This window comes from Channa argus, chromosome 2 (genome assembly GCF_033026475.1).
Source record: "Channa argus isolate prfri chromosome 2, Channa argus male v1.0, whole genome shotgun sequence".
In the NCBI taxonomy this organism is placed as follows: domain Eukaryota; kingdom Metazoa; phylum Chordata; class Actinopteri; order Anabantiformes; family Channidae; genus Channa; species Channa argus.
This window is the reverse complement of record NC_090198.1, coordinates 29850416-29870864: the sequence shown is the minus strand read 5'-3', so window position 1 is coordinate 29870864 and position 20449 is coordinate 29850416. Positions and strand designations below refer to the sequence as shown.

Here is a 20449-nt window from a genome sequence, read left to right as displayed (position 1 = left end):
TTTTTACTCCATTTCTAATCAAATTTGTGTTACATGTTACAATAACCTTTACACATTTCATAATATACATTTTCTTTCTCATAAATTAATATATGGTCATTTAAGTAGATTAATCTTCCATAAATAAACTTTAAATAGATTTACATGTAATAACATAAAGGAACAGTGATCCACAGGACAGTCAAGTACTTTTACTTTAATTATTTTCAATGAATTATAAATCATGTACTCACCTTTATTGAAGTAGAAATGTCAATGTGGTTCTTATACTGATTCAGTAAATTTTTACTTGTGTATTTCTACTTTTCCTTGAGTACTTCTTCCACCACTTTATGACGTTGTTGTAGTTGGTTATAGAAGTTGGTCTTTAAGCCGTTTTCTTAAACATCCAAGTTTTGTGTGAGAATTATCTTAAAAGCAATGGCTATAAATCAAAATGGTAATTTTAAAGTTACATTGCAGCAGTTATAAAAGTTACAAGTTGCTTTCCACTTTTGGACATTTATGAGTTTGTGTCACCATTGATAAAATAAATTCTGATGAAACGTGCATTAAATATTGCATTGATGAAAGGAAGCGTTTGTTTTACTCAGATTCAAAATACAGTAAGGGTGAAATATTGCACATCTGCATCATGCATTAATGTGTAAATTTTAATTTGGCAAAATTCAGCTAATTTAAGTTTGTAAATGTAAGTTTAAAGAATATTGACTTTCAGGTGCCCATGTAAACACTGAAAGGGGTTTTACCATAATTATTCTGGTTTATATTGGCAATAATAAAATAAATTTTTTTACTATAGAAGTGAAAGGTGCCACATTACACAGTGGTTCTGTGCAGAAACATTAATATATTTAAAAACAACAGAGCTTCAGCAGTTTATTAAATCAAGTGTAAAGTTCCGTTTCCACACAGTTGCAGTAAAAAAGAAGTTTGAAATGTTGGTGTTAAAAGTGGTTAACTGGGGAACTGCAGTTATTTCAGATTTTAACTGAGGAAATCTTTCCCAAAAACAAGACGAACTTTCAGGTCAAACAATCGAATTGATGCACTCAAAGAGACTTTTCATTTATAGTTTATTTATTGAAACTTAAAAAAAAAAAAAAAAAAAAAAAAGCAGGTAATGATGTAAATCAAGCAAACAGAAGTACAGATACAAATAATGCATTTAAAAATGTCACTTTAATATAAAACCCCTTAAGGTCAATTGTGTGCCCCCCCCCCCCACACACACACCTGTTGAAGCTACACTGCTGCAGTCTACAACTGGTCTGTTAGAAGTAATTAGTGTTTGGATAATACGCACCCTTCACAACATACGTCTACTACTGAAATCATTTAGAAAGCTCAGTCACGGCTCGTTCACGAGAGGTTTTGTCACCGTGCTTCACGTCCCGTCTTAACACATGACACAAATACAAGTTGTGTCCACGTCCAAAATAAACCACAGCGACATAAAACACAAATGTTTTCAAATCTATTTTTCATAAACTGATCTCTGTACACGATTTTTATAATGTCTGAAAATGGTTACAGTAATACTATATACTGACATAGCTTTGTTCAGTTTGGAATTAAACAAAAAAAAAGCAGATCAGGAGTCTTGGATGGAGGAAACCTGATTGATCATATAAAGCCCATCTCACGGCTGATGAAGCTGCTCAGAAACAGGACATTATGCTCAATCTACAAGAATCAACAAGTAAAATTTCACACACAGACCAACAAGCAAAGACAATCAGCAGCCTTTTGGTCTATAGTTGATGTACTGCACAGTAAATACTCATCGATATAAACAATCTAGTTTTTTTTTGGTTGTGCTCCTGCTCACATTAAGCCACTGAACAGCGAGCACCATGAGCCTCACTGAAGATGCTTCTGTCAGTACTCTGGTGTTTGAGGCTAAATTTCTGCCCTAACGCGAAGAAGCAACAGCACCTGATCAACACCAAGTGAAGATGAACTTTAATACAACAGGGGAAAAGCAAAACGTGGCTTTTAAAAGCCCAGAGAATCAGCACTGAGTCATTCTAAGAACTCATCCTCCCGTCTACTGCTGCACAAAGAGAAACAAAGGGATCTGAAGAGGGAAAAGGAGGCGAAGAGAGAAGATCACATGTGAAAAGGAGAAAAACATGTCTCCTTCCTTCCTTGTCGGCAGGGAGACCGTTGGTGCCATTGTGGCCACATCATCGCCGAACCTCCACATAGTTGGCTGGGAAAAGGCCGTACTCGCCTCTACACGTGCCGCGCCACCAGCCCTCGTCGATCATCTCGATGTTGGTAATAATGTCATCGGGATCAAAGGAGATCTCGTCGTCGCCGGCTGAAACAGGACCAGGAATCTTTAAACATGGACTGATGACTGACTAAAGTTTTCCAGATACATGCAAACAACTCTTGATCGTAGGTCTGTGAGCTCTGTTTAGAGACTGATGACTCACATCAGCTGAGGGCACTTGAGAATAGCACACTGATGCTGCTCTAAACCAAACCTCCAGGTTTGCCAGTACCTGACTCCAGTTGACATTTAGTGACCTCAGAAGTCCAGTGTTGCCATCATCACTTTGTATGTTTAATAAAGACTTGAAAGATCATGACTTTTATTTTATCAGCTTAGAAATACTGTGTGTGTGTGTGTGTTAGCATTTCTGATTTGGTAAAGGTCAGATCACATTTCTAGCACCATTACTTTGTCTTGTGACTGTCAGCTGCTCTAAAGCTGAGTCTCACCTGCTTGGTAGTCATAGAGAGCCACTGCTGTCATCCCGAGGTCTTCACCGTACTCGTACTGACGGTCGTCTGTGAGTAAAGTAAAAAGGGTTAAAATTAAACCTGCAAAAACCAAAGGAGGGAATATTTTCCGATCCCACAGAAAAGGGCTCACACAAATCTTCAACTGTCTACCAACTCCTGCTTTTCTGTACAAGTCTAATAATTAGATTTTTCATAGTGTAATTCTCTGAATATCCTGCATGTCACATCTTGGCCAAACTACAACATAAAAGCAGAAAAGAATAAGTCACCACCACCACTTATGAAAATACAGCTTCACCTCCTGTTGCAGTCTCGACGGGGGTCTGGTAGAGGTCCTCCTCCTGTCCGTACTGAGTCTCTGGCTCTACCTCATAAACCTGCTCTCCATTCTCCTCGGCATCATTAGAGCTCTAACAAGACAAACAAGATCTGTCAGGTTATGGCTGCAAAACATGCAATGAAAATAGGGTGGGAGGTATCCGAGACCAGGTCCAGTGAGAATTTCCCTGCACAGACTAGTTCTACAGGCCAGAAAATGTTCATGTTAAAGTTCATTACTAGTCCTACTGTTACTATGCCAAAACATTTTACTGTGGAATTTAAAAAATGAAGACTTTTTCTGGGCTCGACATCAATGCTTATCCGGGGCAGATACACTACGTTCAGGAAAGTGGAATGAGTCACAATATCAGCTTTGAACACCACATATTGATTTAGCATTTTTGTTACTACTTAAAACCACAATTTCCAAAAAGTTGGAAAGATGTGTAAACCGTAAATAAACAATGCAATAATTTGCAAATCACATAAACAACATATCAGGTGTTAAGGGCGGGTGTAGCTCAGTTGGTAAGGCAGTCGTCCACGGAGTCAGTGGTTCGATCCCCTGTGCTGGCTATAGTTCATGTAAGCAAGTGTCTCTGGGCAAGACACTGAACCCCTAACAGCCCATTCCCCTCCCCAGCTGTGCAGTGCCGGTCCAAGCCCAGTAGAAATTGGGGAGGGTTCTGTCAGGAAGGACATCCAGCGTAAACTGAGACATTTTACCATTTCATGGAAAATATTAACTCATTTTGAATTTGATGGCAGCAACACATCTCAAAAAAGTATGAATCGGGTGATGTTGACCATTGTGTAGCATGGGCCAAAGGTTTTCTATTGGTGAATGGTCTGGACTGCAGACAGGCCAGTTGGATGGTCCCTCTCCTCTTTAGTGCATGATACAGCTTTAACTTAATTTGTGGATTGTGTGCTGAATCGTAGTCACAGACAGCGATTTCTGGAAGTGTTCCTGAGCCCATGCTGTGATGTCCATTAGAGAATCAGGCCTGTTTTTATTGCAGTGCTGCCTGAGGGCCTGAAGATCACATGCATCTAGTTCTGACCTTCAGCTTTGTGCCTCCTGATCGATTCTCTGAATCTTTGATGATATTATACACTGACCATCACTTTCACCATCTACAAAGTCTTTGCAATTTTACGCTGAAATTGTTCCACAATTTTTAGATGTGGTTTGCCACAGATTGATGAACGTCTGCCCATCATTACATTCGAGTGGCTCTGCCTCTGAAATGCTCCTTTTTATACCCAGTCATGTTACTGACCTGATGTAAATTAACCTAATTAATTTTCAAATGCTCCATTTGATTTTGAATCGCAGCAATTACTTTTCCAGACATTTGTTGCCCCTGTTCCAACTTTTGAGATATGTTGCTGCCATCAAATTCAAAATGAGCTCATCTTACATAAAACATCTGATATGTTGTGCATGTTGTATTGTGAATAAAATATGAGTTGGTGAGATTTGCTGATCTGTTTTCGATTGCGTTTTTACATCCACCTTTTTAGAAATTGGGATTGTAAATTGGTTCAAATCTTATTTCCTTATAGCCTTGTGCAGCGTGTTCAGTCCCAAAGTTTTCAGAATCCAGGAACCAGTGAAAGAGAAATTTTATTTTAAGCTGCCCTACACCTTCTTAGTAATTTCCCAAAGCATTAATAGCATGGATCTGTGCTACAAATGAAGTGTTGCAACATACAACCATCTCTCCAAACAGTCTTTCAATGTCCTTTAACAAATTCCACAGAAAGGCTACAGCTAAAGCTGCAGCCTGCCCTGAGTATATTCTGTATTTATTATTACCCGGAAATTTTGTATGTTAATAAAATAAAATAAAATAAATAAACTGAGATTTAGACAATTATCTTTTAATAGAACCACACATCTTCTATATTGGACAAGTAAGTTTGGGTTAATGGGCAAGAAAAACATTTCAGCTACTTGTCTGAAGGTCAAGTGCTGTTTTTGTGAAATTCAGATTCTTACTTCTAGATTCTTACACATGGACACACAGGCCGTGATTATAACAGTGTATCACACAGGTTTTTTTCAGTGCTTTCTTGTTCGTGAGCTCCAGCTGAGATAATCATCCTGTCCAGTTCTCTCTTTGCATTATCAGATCCACCGCACATTTGTAACAAAATGATCTGACAGACAACGGTTGCATAATCCATCTCATGTCTGAAATTTAGCTTTGAGCTCTATTTTAAGCGCCTGTGACCTGCTTCTTCTTTTTGCAGAACTACTTCATCAGTGGCAGCTAATTAGCAATACTACAACTCAGGTCTTACCGACCAAAAACACAGTACACATTGTAGCTTTAGCGCATTGCCATGCTGTTAAAAACCACTGACTCACGTGAAACTTGGCTGCTGCGGCCGCAGGCTGGACATGTGGGGTCGGACTTGGACTTGCAGCAGGGACAGGAGATGGGGTCTTGGGGGTGGCTTCAATGTTACGGCGCGCCTCCTCCTGCTCCTGCTTCTCCTTGGCCTGACGACGCGTTCGCTCCTCCTCAGCCCTCTTCCGGTCCTCTTCCTCCTTCTGCTTGGCGATGTTCTCAAAGCGGGCCTTGATGCTACTTGTGCTGCTGCCAGCTGAACGCAAGAGTTGAACAATAACCCCATTCAGTAACAAATTTGTTGGTTGAATAAAGTTCTGACTCAAAAACGATGATGATAATGTTGCTCACCAGCTTCCACAGGTTTGGTCTTCTTGTAAGATGGGATGGGCTTCTCCACATCCTCAAATGTCCCTGCACTCTGTCCACCAGAGGCATAAAGATATAAGACTATGCTCTTTATGCTCTTTACCTTACAAACAAACAAACAAAAAAAACACTCCTTACCTTATCCATCCGGTCATTCTGGACACCAAATTTACCTCCAAATCCTTTGGAATAATCTGAACAAACCGATAAAAATGAGAGTAAATGTTTTGTTTTACACGAACAACCACAGCCAGCATCAGCAGAACAACTTCTCCAGAGCCACAGGTTTACGATCAAGTAATATATTTATATACTACAGAAATAAAAAACAATCTGGTCTGGAGGAGTTCAGATGAAGCAGACTGTGGTTCACTTCACAGGACTGATACAATGGACAGGGTCATGAGCACATGCAAACCTGTACAGAGAAAGTACAAAGAACAAAAACAATATCGAATGCAGACAGGGGTAGCAGTAGGACTGGCAGGAGAATCTGAACATAAGCCAAACACTTGGGGTCAAGCAGCCATCTTGGCTCAGTCTCTGCACTGAAAATCAGCCACATCTGTATGTGGTTGCAGCAGGAGGCCTCAAAATGCGGTTTAGCTCTACGACATCATGCAAAAAATTAGTGTATTAGCAAAGAGCTTCATGGCAATGGTAGGAGCAGCTACACGGGTGAAGTAAGCTAAAACACTAGACATCACATGGCCGAAAATGAGGACTGTTTGTAGGTAGAGACAAACCGTTCCATTCAGGCTCAGTGCTGGCAATAAAAAAACAAAACAAAAGAAGCTAGGAGTTGGGAGAAATTGGCGACACCCGAGCAGCACAGACCTGTCAGAAACCACAGCTTTCTAAGAAAATACTATTAGTAAATACTGACTAAAATGTGAATTATGACCAACATGTCAATAAACAGCAGCTTAAAGCTACAATATGCAACCTAAGTGAGTCATTCCACCCTTGTCACCCCAGGACCCTTTCCCTGCTCTGCTACACCTTTAGTCTCCACCATGATCTGCAAAGTCCTTCAGGCAGCTGTAAATTAATTACATTTAAATAAATAAGAAACTGCAAAATATTCTAATCGGAAACATTTGCTATTCTCTTACTATGACTAAGGGTGAGCTTTGCTTTACAAGTTGCAGAGCAGGTAAATGTAGATCATGGGCTGATTGGTCACCAAAATGACAAAACAACATATTTTCCACCCATCCCCCGGTGCTGCGCAGACACTTCACTCACTGTGGATCGTCTTTCTATACAAAAGACAAACTTAACTGTTTTGAAAAGGAGAAACTTTCATTCAATATTAGATTTTCTTTTATATTTTTGACTGAGATGAAGTAATGCTAACCTAACATGTTTCTAAATGTTTGGCACACAAAACAAAATTGAATCACTTAACATGTCAAAAGCTTATTGATTCTGTGGATAAATACTAACAGAGGTAAAGAGGGAAACATGTTGGTTATTTTGGTGACCTGACTCTGAGACCGTCTACACTAATGTTAACTGGTTGGTGCTGCAGAGGTGGGAGGGTGTGATGATGCAAGTGAAGGGAGGGGGTGTATCTGGCAGAAGGGGTGTGACCATCAAGAAAGATATGCGTCATCACGTAAAACAAAACAAAACAAAAAAAAAAAAAAAAAGCTTTTACTAAAGAGGACGACAACGGTGCCAAAGAAGGAGCATCAAGCTAAGAGGGGTTTTTTTTTTTTAATCTGGGGAAGGATCAGGGGGTGTAATGGGTGGTAGGGTTGAGTGTTGTGTTCAGGGGGGTATCTGTGCCTTTCTGGGACTCGTGCTTGGCCAGGCTCTCCTTGTGCTCATAGCCCAGGGCACACTGGTCCTGCCTCTCCACCTCTACCCCATACCGCCCTCCAAACCCACGCTTATAGTCTGCAACATAACACACACACACGAAAAGGCAGACACCAACACACACAGTAGTTGTAAAGAAACACAGAGACAATAATACACCCGTGATGCCTTTAAGGACTCACACATGCTTTGTTACGTTAGAAAAATAAAAAATCCAGACGGAAGCGTTCCTTTTGTTTTACATGATGTCGATAATAAATTCCTAAGTTAAAACTTATTGCCAATTTGATCAATGCTCTACTATAACCACTATTCTACTGGTTCGTTCCCGTTCAGAAGAAAATAATTTTTACTCCCGTAAGGGCTGTGCAGAAACTCACCTCCTCTCTCTGCACAATGTGAATCTGTCCCTTCTCTGGACCTGGTTCCTGTTTCTGTCTCTTTACCTGATGGTGTGACATTTACTCACTGGGTGCTTTTCTGTGGATATGTGATCTTTCAAATCAAGGTCAAGTGACAAACAGCGTTACCACACTGAAAATGCCACATGTTCGTATTGTTAGAGCAGTTACTGCTCCGCATGCAGTGACGGACCATCAACACATGTAAATATATTCAAATTTACAGCGATTTATAGCCTAATGTGATGTGCAAACACTACTGGACTCAGTAAATTACCACTTAATCCAGGAAAAACACCCACTGAGAATTTCATTTAAAACCAGAGACTCATATCTACCCTCAGCAATGTTTAAAGCAATGCTTCCCTTTTTAGAAATTTGTTTTCAGTTTATCTTATAGTAATAGATCTTTGTGAGGTTAGATGACTGTGAAGTTGGACTCACAGAACAGCTTTGGTAGAAGTGGAAAGATTCACTTTTGAACCATTATTGAACAATTTGTTTTTCATTCAAATAATAAAATAAACGTTCTGGGAAATTTCATATCATTTTTGGCCTTCAAACTAATCAGAGAATGGATCAATCTCTGCCTCATTAATATACTTTGATGATAGCTAAAACCTGAAGGGTTGTGGAGCTGGGCTGGGACAAACAGTAGAATGGAATGATCTTGAAGTTCATGCTAATGCTAGCTAAAGTAGCATACTGTGTTTTATGTTAGCAATATCATGAGACTGAAAACTGAATCAAGTCTGCCTAAGTCAACATCCCTCTTGTCGGTCTGCTACACTCTACCGTGCTTTGCACAGCCCTTCAGGTATTAGACATAATCAATCTACACTAAATGAGATTAATCCAAATGTTAGAAGGAAATGTCTCTGCACTGCTGCCAATGTTGAATTGTGAGTCTGAGCCATCGGAGGCCTCCTACAGCATCTCTCTACAATAAGATAAGTTGTAAGAATATTTATAGTGAAAAACATTTTGAAAAAGTTACACTGTTTATTTCCAACTTCAGTTTCACACAACTTCTCACCTCTCACAAAGAACAGTGCATTTATTGCTTCCAAATGCAGAAGCACAAATTCAGAAGGTTTGTGCATTTCTGCATAAGGTATTGACAATCAGGTTTCTGAGTTTTGGAAAGTTAAAAGTTGCAGCTCAACGCAGGCTAATTTGTTCGAAGGCCTAAAAAAGTCCTTTTAAAGCTTTTACGATGCCCAATTGCTGATCAACAGGCCTGACATGCAAGTATAAATCTGAATGCTGGTTCCACTTCCTGTTTCTGAGTGTTTTCTTAACCACAGATTGAGGAAGCCTTCAACCTTTGAACGACCACATCCAAAGCACAACATTTAAACCACATCAGAGCTGGAATGTAGGCTAAAGACGAAGCTTCTTCTCAAAGCAGACTTAAAAACATTTGCCCTGTTCATAGTTCTAACGAAAGAAAAACATTTCTTATGTAGAAAACAGTTGTAAGCTCTTCAACAAAGGAAGCACTGAGCAGACTTTCAGGTTCCTTTTTCTTAAAAATCCTCACATCATATTTGTAGTGAAAGTTGATTTTAATCATAGTTTTTGATGAATGTATGCACCATCCACATGAGTAGGAATGTGCATAGAATGTTCATAGCCCTACATCTAATACATAAACAACATGTCAGGTGAAATGTTTAGCAGGTAGCTATTGTGTACAGAAAAACACTGAAACCATCGACTGATCGTTAGTCCACTTTTTGGCAAATCTGTTGTACAGTATAACGCTTGATTGACACAGTATTTGTCATTAAACCGTGCACAACAGTACCTTTCTGAGACTCATGGAGCTGCAGTTTCTCCTGGTGATCCCATCCCAGTGCAGATTTATCCTGTCTGTCTGTCTGCACACCAAACTTTCCTCCAAAGCCCTTCACATAGTCTGCAGAACACAGGAAGAAAAAAAAACAAAAAATGCAACCTGAGATATTTGGGAGCAGCCTCAGCAGCATAGGTATGACCAGACTTCCTCTCAACAGGGGTTTCATTTTATTTCAGACCCCAACATGAGCAAATGTTCTAATCCTGTAGCACAGTGGAGCAGGGAGATGGACGACTGAACAGAGGAAAGTGGGTTGGTTAATAGTTAAACCTATGCAAAGTAACCTTCTGGAGGGAACTTTAAAGTTTGTTTCGGATTGGTTACCTGCTTATATCCATTTAATTTTCCTGAATTTAATTTTACAGCGGAATACTTTAATTTGGACCTACCTAAAGCACTTGATAACAAATAACAATGCTGATGATAAACAATGACAATAGAGGTAATAAACCCATATTCCTTTCTGTTTGAACTGTGCGTTAGAACAAATTCTCCTGTTATCACATTTACAAACCTAGGAAGCACACAGCCCGTTGCATTGTGGGAGGATTTCTTTTTGGTTATCTAAGGCTTCGAAATGAACCCATATGTACAAGCTGCTGTTAAACAACCAAGCAGTACAATGTGTGCTCGGCAGGTGTGTCAAACAAGAGAGTGCAGGTAGAGCTATTCTGCTATGATGAAAATGAGTCCAGACAAGTTGGAACAGACACCAGGCTGTGAGTCAGTCAGGCCCTCTGGACACAAAAACCTACTGATAACAAGTCAGCAGAGATCACAACAAACCTGCTGAAAACTTCAGAATCATCCTTACGTTGGTAACAAACTTGTAATGTTTTGGGTTGATTAATGTGTTCGAATCGTCTTTGACCGAATGTCTCACTTCGAATGGATGAAAGCTAGTGCAAAGCATTTTGTTCTATGTGCTACTGGTGGTTAAACAGCAATTATTTAAAGTGATATTGTAAACAAATCTGTGCGCTACAACTGTGTGATAATACCAACCTTTCTGTGATTCGTGCCTCTCTGTTTTGCCCTGGTACTCGAACCCCACAGCACTTTTGTCCACCTTATCCATCTCAACGCCAAACTTGCCCCCAAAGCCTTTAGCATAATCTGAAGAAGGCGGGGAAGGAGGTAAAGGAAAAAGATCCAAAGTTAGGACAGGAACAGGTGGAGTAGAGCCTGAGTTCTTCACCAGCAAACTGGAGCATAACATATGTGTGTTTCTCCCCATGCAAACTCTTTAAATATAATGTATGGTTGCTATTAGTCAATCTTCTTCCTAAGGTGCTTCACTTATGTATTTGGACTTCACATACAAGCCCCCAATGTTAGCACCAACAAAGCATTCTGAGCATATTTCATGTACATCTTTCATTTCATAAAAAGGAAAGATATGTGAGTCAGAGGAGAACTTCACAAACAGCATGTATGAAAAGGGAAAAAAAAAAAAGTATTCTAATTTAACACACTTCCCCAAAAAACTATACTAGAAGGCAGCGGCAGGTCTGTATCAAACCTCTCAAATTAGAGATGAGAAGGGAACAGGACCAAGTATAAGACAGAAAAAAATTCAAGATGGAAACAGCCACCCATGAAAAAAAAAAAACAAACTCCCAACTCCTCTCTAGGCAGATGAAGTGTGTGAGTTTGTAAGGCCCTAGAAGATCTGAAAGTAATGAACACACTGGAAAATGAACTTTATATCAGACATGAAAGAGTTAAAATAAGAATAAAGCCACTGTTGGCAGTCTCAGTGAGAGAGACAGAGGCTGAAGTATGAAGGAAGAAATACAAATGCCAAATCTGATGTTTTGTTAGGACCTGCGGGTCAGATCACTAACAGTCTGTTAGTGTTTATCCATTAAGCACGTGTTCCCCGAGTCTCTCCGGGTTAATAGGAATGCCGCATGGCAGGAAATCTCGACAAACCTTTCTGCGACTCGTGTTTCTCTGTTTTGCCCTGGTAATCGAAGCCCACAGCACTCTCGTCGATGCGATCTGTCTGCACTCCGTATTGCCCCCCAAACCCCACGGTGTAGTCTACACAGCAAAGCAGGGGGAAGGGGAGGGGGAAGGGGAGGGTCAAAGGTCATGGTGAAGCAGCATGGCAGCAGTGGTCATGGAGCAGCCCAATTTCAAAACACTTAACACTGGCACAGGCCAGACATAGTGGGACACAACTGAAACACTTAACACACATAGTCACTACTGTAATGACGACAATCACGTCGCAATGTTTTTAAATCTAGCTTCTTTAAGGAGACACTTTGTATCCTCCTGCTAGTGGTATGAAGAGAACGATGGATTCACTATTGCTCAATAGAGACAGCACCAAGGGGAACATTGAAATCGTGCAAATAGCTAGTTGGTCTGTGCACGGCACTCTGGAGAGGATGTACACAACACAAAGCACGTGACAATGTGCAGCATCCAAATACTAAGAGCAAAGAAGCCAGAGTGGACTCCCAGAGTGATGGAGGCAATGTTTCCACCGTGTGTAGCCATAGCATAGCACACTGGTCTGCAGCTTCTATCTGAAGATACCAGCCAGAATCTCAAACTTTTCATTTCTGGAAAACGTGTCTCCTGTGTGTAGGCAATTTAGAAAGCTTAAGCCTAAAGCCTGATAAAAGATGCATGGGGAATTTAAAATGATGCGTTTACTAAAGATTGTCAGTTTCAAGTCCTGGATACAGCTGGACTTAACTTGATTTTTCTGTGTGCCAAATCCTAACTACCACTACAGGTAATGTGGGCTGAAGCAGACGTGCAAAAACACGGCATGTTACGACATCACCTTTCTGCGAAGCATGTTTCTCCGTCTTCCCTGCATACTCGAACCCAACAGCAGACTGGAATAAAAGAGGAGGAAGAAACAGTTATTCTACTGACTGCTTACTGTTCCTCACACTATGTTGTGAAATACTGCCAATTAACTGTTGCTATAATCCAGCAATGAAAAAAATACATATAAGAGAACACCACAAGTATTAGCAAGAAACAAAACATAACGATGGTGAATGTTTGTTGGAACGGAGTTATTTCTTTGAGAGGCAAATCCCCCCAAACTATGTGTAAAATGAAAAAGGTGTTAATACTGTAAATGGTGTAAACACCTGATCAACACGATCAGCCTGCACTCCAAACTTCCCTCCAAAGCCCTTGGAAGTATCAGTCTGGGAGCAGTGCTTGGACAGCTTGCTCTGGTAGTCGTGACCTACAGCGGACTGTCAGGAAAAACAGAAATAAAAAGACACAGATTGAGAATGATTTCTTCTGGTTATTTATATGGGGAAGGGGTGGGGGGGATGTACAGCCGTACAGCTGGAAAATACCCCTAGTGGTATGAAGTGGTGACACATGACTCATCACATATGCACAGTGTGGTGTAAACAGTGCTTGGTCATCACATTCATGCTGCAGTGACCCCACAGCCCAGAGAGGGAAAGGTGTGGATGGACAGAGCTGCTTGCCAGGAAACATTACAGAGTGTGAAATAGCCACAACTGACTCAGCCTGTTCTCTCACACTCACACACACACTCAGACTAAGACAAACATTATAGAAACTGCTGTGGGGGCTCTGAGGTCACTTGGCCTTTAAGTTTTTCAATGAGAGCTTCACGTTGTGAACTGGTCTGTATTCAGCTTCAGCTGCAAAAACTGCACCAAGAATATTTGTATCCCTCAAACATGGTTCAAGAAATCCAACCAGCAGCATTGAATTCGATCAATCCATGAAGATAGCTATGTCCACCTCAGACGTAGTGCAGAGAGGGAACTTATTGTCCAGCTTGATCAATGTTTTTTGCTGGTGGCACCAACTCAACTGTGGTGATGAACAACAACTAGTACTAAAGCCTAATGAACGTGACACTTGGGTGATGAAGATCACAGTGCACTGAACATTGATATGCAAATCAAATGAAGCTACAGTCGACTAAAAACTGGTTCAGCTCAGTTGTGTAATGCACATATAAGCCTTTAACCCACGTTGGCTTACGAGACACCATAAATATGACACAGCTAACAAACATGAGCAAAACAGTTGCATAACAAAGAAAAAAACGTTGTCTTCTAGATCCTATTTGTCAGGCAGAACTGAATGTGAGCCTTGCTAGTTCTAAAGCTTCTTCAGCTCCTCTGTTATATGAGGTTCCTCAGGGGCCCATCAATTTTGGGCCCTCTCCTTTCCCCCCCCCCTTTTCCCTGGGTTGCCATCTCCTGCCACGTCTCCACTGGCTGCACGTGCATTTTAGATTTCACTTTAAAGATTTAAAAACAAATAAAAGGATCTTAAACAGTCTGGCCCCCCATTAACTTGCTGAGCTGCTTTTCCCTTCAAACCTTCAGGTCCCTCAGGTCAGCTGATCAGCTTCTCCTGGAAGTACCGATTAACCAAGCGTAAGCTCAGAGGGGACGGAGCCTTTGCTGTTGCTGCACCTAAATTAAGGAACGCACTACCTCTGCACATCAGGCAGGTCCCTTCTTTGTCCGATTTTAAAACTCATGTGAAAGCCCATTTTATTCCCTGGCTTTCAACCCAGCATGAGACTCTGTTCCTGTTCTATCGTTTTGTTTGTTTTTCCTTTTTATGTATTGTCTTAAGTTTTGTTCAAACTGGCTACGTACAGCACTTTGGTCGTGCTCTATAAATAAAGTTGAGTTGAGTTCATCTAACACTTTATCTGTGACCTCAAGTCTTGCAGTCTCTCATACCTTGTCCATGCGGTCCTGCTGTACTCCGAACTTTCCTCCGTATCCATGTGAGGCTTTGGGCATGACCTCCAACTCCTTCTTCTTCAGGTTGGTGTGTTCTGTCGAGACCGTTTCACGCAGCTGATGGATGCTATGCCAAGGGACAACAAAGTTAGGAGAGACAGTTTGGAGCTTTCCATGTCGCATTTAATGCAACAATGCAAACAATGCAATGGAAAACCGATTTGCGTCCTTACTCTATGTGCTCCTGATGTCCAGAGCCAGCCACTGTCTTGGCACCCCAGCGTTGCTCCATCTCTGAAACATTGTTCTACAAACACAGAAACACTGTTTAATGGCAAGGAAAAGACATGGTGATGAGCATAGGTGGAGCGAGGAGAATTAAATGAAAAATAAGAGAAGGGAGTGTCCACAGGCACCTCAAAGTCAGGGTCGGTGTCCCAGTCCCCACCTCCATCTTCTACAGGGATGCTGACCGACCTTCCTGCTGCTGCCTTCCACATCTTTCCACACTGAAATTCAAGAGAACAGCTCTGAGAAATTAAACTTTTTACTAGTAGAAAGAAGCTTTATCTTAAAGTAGAGATCATCATTTTCAAAAAGGTAAAAAAGCTGTGGGATTACGCTGGAAGTTATAGCAAAATGTAATGCTGACATTCTACTGCAATTTTCTGTCACAAAGATAATCTAATTTTAATGATAAAAACAGAGAATTTTTATTTTTGGGTAACATAAATATTATAATCTATAGTTTTCAGCTTCTCCAATGTGACGTTTCACTGCTTCTGTGTTTTTTGTATCTTTAAATTTGAGGCATGTTTGAAATTAAGCAGATCAGTGGATAATGTCCCACATATCTGAACTTTAAAAGCTAACAATTATTTTTCATGTCATGTAATTATTATGGTGATCGGCCGATTCATATTTGGTTGAAGAAATATTAAAAAAATTTAATAATGTCCATGAGATCTTCTGATAAGCTAGAAACAGCTGTAGAATCTATCCATTAATTAACCGCTTTAACTGAATCAGATTAGGAAGCACAGCCAGCAGATAGTTAAAAATACCTAAACATCCATAAGGGTTTGAGAGCAGAGTCATGTATTCTCCTCTCTGGCAGCTCTCAGGTGCCAAATCATGCTGAATCACACTGATGTTCATTACAACAGAGATGCTGCTGAGCAAAACACTGAATAGTGTGTTAGTTGGCCTGGTTCTAGATAATCACGTGTGATCTGGCAGCAAACTGGGACAAAAGCTTCAGTACTGAGACTAATTCCTGACCAAGCACGTTGCGGGCAAAGAGCATCTGTGTTCAATCTGAGGCTGCAGAGGACGTGGCTCCAACCACCTCAGGGGAACGAGACCAGGAAGCAGCAGTGGCACCGGCCTGGCAAGTCCCAACTTAAGGACTTATCTCCACAACACAACCACACCCAATCCGCTGGCCACTTCCAAACCATAGAATATTCCGTATTTCTGAACAGGCCTGAGACAGAACGGTGCGTGTCGGTTTGACTGTGGGCTGTGAATAAAATCAGGAGAACATGCACTAGTTGACATGACGAACTTCTCTCGATGCCTTCACGTAGCCAATTTCTGTGTGGACACTAATTAGCTTGTGTCTAACGTTCATGTCGGTTGCTTTAAATAAACCAAAGTAGGGCACATGTCTCAGGACTATCGTGTCTAAATATTTTAATATATTCATTAATGACACAAAGTTAATCCCAACGTGTTCCGTGTCGCGTTTATTTCCCTCACACACACTTTGCGCATTGGCTTTTCTTCTTCAGAGGTTTTGGAAAAACTACGTACCCCTCGTTAATGTTTGTGTGGACGCATAAGAATTGAACGTTCAGTTACCAGCACACATAAAATGCGTGTATTTAGCTCCAAAAAATGGGAATAGCGTCGGCTCTGTGAGGCTCGCTGTGGCATTTCCTGTTCCAGCCTTCCAGTTAGCTAACTGGCTAAAGCTAACAAACCTTCTGGAATGATGAACTGACTCGGCGACAGCCAGGTGTAGACGTTTTACTTAATACCCTCCATTCAACGTGTTGAATACTCACCGTCTACGACAAAGGTCAGTCCGACCAGACTCTTAACAAATTTCTTCTTAAAATGGCCCCTGATGGAGGCGAAAAGACTCCGGCTCTGATGGACAAACGCTAACGTTTCCTAGGATCTGCTGCTTCCGCCTCTCCCACTATCCCGTTCTCGGCCGATGTTGACGACATCACCGGGCGGCGCTAAATGCTTCGGTTAAACATTTATACGTTTCAAAACTCCCTAAAAAAAAAGAATCGACTGAAGACATGCAACTATTCTACTAATCCAAAAGTCGACAGAAAGAAAAACAACTGATAATTATTTGGCTGTTAATAATTTCTCTCTTTACAGCTCATTTATCATAATGAGAACACACACACACACACACAGGTTCTGTCGGTCTGGTGTGTGGACAGAATTGGGATTAAAAGCTTTAATTTTTGTTTATACAATCCAGAAACATAAAGAGCGTGAATTCAAGGCAGTTTTAGAAAGAACAATTAAACTTGATGTTCCAGTTGAACTGATATGATTGAGAATACATACATTGTTTTCTGTATTACATTTAGCTTTCTTTACATTATCTATTATTATTTCTATTATTGTTATTATCAGAAGTTTTTACACATTATTGTGTTAAACTGTTCTGTACGATACTAATAATGCGACAGACCAGGTCTCTCTTAAACACTTGAAGAAGTTGTTAAACTTAACTTACATGGTTAAAGTTGAAATAAAATGTAATATAATGGTTTGGTTTTATAAAAAAAAAAAAAATCAGATTAATATTTGACTGGCTTTATATTTTTGGTCTAATATTTCTTTATTAATTAGACCTTTGTGCAGTGTATAGTAATCTTTATTCTATCTATCACAAGTACTTAAACTAATGTTTCCATAAAGTACTTACTGATCCATCCTTCTTAGTTGGAAGCCTTTTAAAGAGGGAGACTTTCTTCTAACAAACTGGATATATTTGGGATATATTTGGTATTTGGACTGTAAGATGCCACATTGAACTTTGAGGAACTGCATGCCCAATATGTTGTGAACTTATTTATATCACTATTTACAAGAGCAATGAAAGCGCAGATCCATTAGTCCTAAAATGTATTGCTCAACTTCAAACATTATTCAATTAGTCACGTCTTAAAAAACAAAATCTTCAGTATAATTTTGACTATAGATGGACCCCGATCAATCTTGTTGGCTTTGGAAACTAAATAAATACACTTTGTCTGGAGTTAGATGTTCTGCCTAGTTCTTCCACACACTGATTTGGCATAAGTTCTCAACCATTTTTGTTACTTCTAATGATGATGGAACACGTGTACTAAGCTCAATGTGCAGTATTATGTTATGTTTGCCTCCCTTTGGATGCAGTTATAAAATATGAGGACCCAATTGGACTCAATTTCAAGGGCAGCCTATTTGTTATAAAAAAAATTGCTTCCAATCCCTCTTTTATCGGATTAGCAATTTAAATGTGTCATATGCCGTTTAAAGACCCTTGCAACCCAAAGAAAAAACAAGTTACAAAGCAAAAAAAAAAACAAACTCGTCAATTAAGAATCTGAATAGCTTTTTTTGTTAAAAACATTTTTCTTCATGCTGTGGGGTAAATAGTGGCAAATGACCATCGTTTCCATTAGACATCTGGGAAATTATTCAGAGATTACAGAACCACGAAACAAAGCCTTTGGGTCCTCATCATCAAACTCTCCCAGGCCTGAAACCTGATGCAGGTGAGGGTGGTGCAGTTGCACTCATTTAACAAGCAAAACTGACTGGGGAGGGATCTAACCAGTAACCTGATTCCTATGAATACTGACAAAACAAGAAATGTATTATTTGTGCATGTGGGAGCTTTTGTCTAGGTCCTACATGCATGAAGTCACACTCAACAAGGACCTTTTTGATTTTCTGTACTCTAGTGTTTGTTAAAGTTGGCTTCCTGGGACGGGACTGGAAAAGGCACAAACTGCCTAAAAAGGAAGCATTAGTCTTTTTGTCTGCAGTGGAAAATAAGTTTCAGTATTTTATTGAAAGTAAGCAATAAATAATACTGTGATAAAAATAGTTTATAAGTACTCAGCCTGTACATCATTGTTACAAGATGAAAGATTCAGGGAAGAGCAGGAATAAAAACAGCAATGTGATTTGCATTGTGCATAAATGACCAAATTCACACATTGAAATAAGCGTTTTTACTTGAAACTTTAACCACATGTAGGTGAAGATAAACTCTTTGGTTCCTGCTCATTTGCATTAAAAGCAAAATGGTGGAACCTGTGTTGTGAGCGTAGACAGGCCAAAAGCATTGACACAGCCACAGAAACAACCTTAAACTCTGAAAGTAAAAGTGAACAACACAAAGTGAATGAGTAATAATAAATAAGAACAGACAACAGAGAATAGTTAAGAAACAATAAGGCTTGATATGAAATTTTCATACAAAGTAAAAAAAAAAAAAGAAAAAAGGTTTGTGGGTCAGTTGTGGGTCACACTGCCTTGAGGGTTGTCAAGTCACAGTGGGGATTGACTGAGGCCTCAGTAAAGTTGGTCCATCGAAGGAGTTTCCACATTTCTGAATCATCTGTACATCTGAAGGCTTCCTGTATAAGTGAGCCTTCATGTCTCTCCAGAAATGAGAAACTTTTGTTTTTGTTAAAGGGATAAGTTCGGTGTGTAGACTCTGGATAAGTGGAGTAATTTCCACATGCAAGATCAACTACAGGGAACCTGAAATCCTGTTTTTACTTGCATCTGGAAGTAGCCCTCTTATTTATTCTTTTGCTACAGTTATATGGCTTTAATTCTTAAATTCTAGAGTTTCGTTTTGGTATCGCAGATACTGAAAAGAAAAAAGAAAACAGGAAAATATACTTTGTGTTTCACATGATATCTGTTGTCACCATCACCCGGCTTGCCAGCAGTTACTTTAAAAGGCGACTCACAGTGTTGAGCAGTTTGTGAAACAGTTGGACAACTCCAGCAATTTTTCTGATATTCACACATCCTTTGACTCAATTGCTGCATTTACACAAAATCACTGGTTATAAGCTACAAAAAAAATTACAACAGTTAAAAAGACCAAAAGGATATGAATTAAGTTATATCACATATTAAAGTCACTTAAGCATAAGTCCAATGATTAGAGTTAAAACCAAAGAGAGGAAAAAACATACATCTGGTCAATAGATACAGGATTATAAAAAGATTAGATAAAATGTCTGTTGGTAGAAATATACAAACTCCAGATAATTGAAACATTCAGTTACATATACATCTGAGAGCTGAGAGCTTAATACGGGCACAGTGGAGAAATATTTATTTTTTTTAAAAAGTGGGTTGATTAAGGGGATAGAGGCATTAAAAGGATTACACAGTAATTCTAAAGTCAATTAAATGTCCCATTGGTTTACATAAATATAACAAATGTAGATAAATCTAGAAAGTTCCTCTAGGGAAACTGAGATTGGAGAGCAAGGTCGTTTTCTGCAGCAACGAACAAAATAAAAGAGAAAATGAAAGTGTTTTTAGTGTCCTTGAAAATAATTTCAGTTCATCATCCTGGTCTTATACTTGGGGAACTCCCCTTCATCGTCTGACCAGCGGTTACCTATAGAAATAATGAGGATAAACTGAGAGGAAGAAGAGAGATAAACAGACATAAGAGAGGAGGCAGGACAGAAGCCGGGGAGTGGGTGGGGTAGGTGTGTGGTGAGACACAGAGGGAAAGAGAGGGGAGGCGTAAAACGTGCGTTATTAAAGCAG

The 20449-nt window shown here is 39.9% G+C and overlaps 2 protein-coding genes across 25 annotated transcripts in view; both read right to left on the bottom strand.

Annotated features, from left to right (window-relative positions):
• Window positions 1-1573: 1573 nt before the first annotated feature.
• LOC137107359 (src substrate protein p85-like) lies at window positions 1574-16852 on the bottom strand. Of its 3 annotated transcripts, XM_067491278.1 has the most exons (16): window positions 16693-16852; window positions 15040-15132; window positions 14857-14930; window positions 14621-14750; window positions 13019-13129; window positions 12700-12754; window positions 11832-11942; window positions 10902-11012; window positions 9846-9956; window positions 7602-7712; window positions 5946-6001; window positions 5790-5859; window positions 5456-5694; window positions 3056-3167; window positions 2734-2802; window positions 1574-2326 (listed from the first exon to the last, which is right to left on the bottom strand). In XM_067491278.1, exons 2-16 carry the CDS (start codon window positions 15121-15123, stop codon window positions 2190-2192), a joined length of 1581 nt encoding a protein of 526 aa, XP_067347379.1. In that variant the 5' UTR covers window positions 15124-15132; window positions 16693-16852; the 3' UTR covers window positions 1574-2189. The 3 variants fall into 3 exon arrangements, with proteins under 3 accessions (XP_067347379.1, XP_067347380.1, XP_067347381.1); XM_067491279.1 differs by lacking the exon at window positions 7602-7712; XM_067491280.1 differs by lacking the exon at window positions 11832-11942.
• A 1845-nt stretch (window positions 16853-18697) lies between these two features.
• Window positions 18698-20449, bottom strand: part of ppfia1 (PTPRF interacting protein alpha 1) — a 35224-nt gene continuing 33472 nt past the window's right edge. For 14 of the 22 annotated variants that reach the window (XM_067491253.1, XM_067491250.1, XM_067491256.1 and 11 more), the window contains one exon: window positions 18698-20294. Coding sequence is in view for 16 of the 22 variants with exons in the window: in XM_067491250.1 (XP_067347351.1) it covers window positions 20233-20294 (62 nt within the window). In the remaining 6 variants the exon portion in view is untranslated. Of the gene's footprint in view, window positions 20317-20449 lie in introns of all 22 variants that reach the window. The other 8 variants (XM_067491258.1, XM_067491252.1, XM_067491255.1 and 5 more) reach the window with 1 other exon arrangement.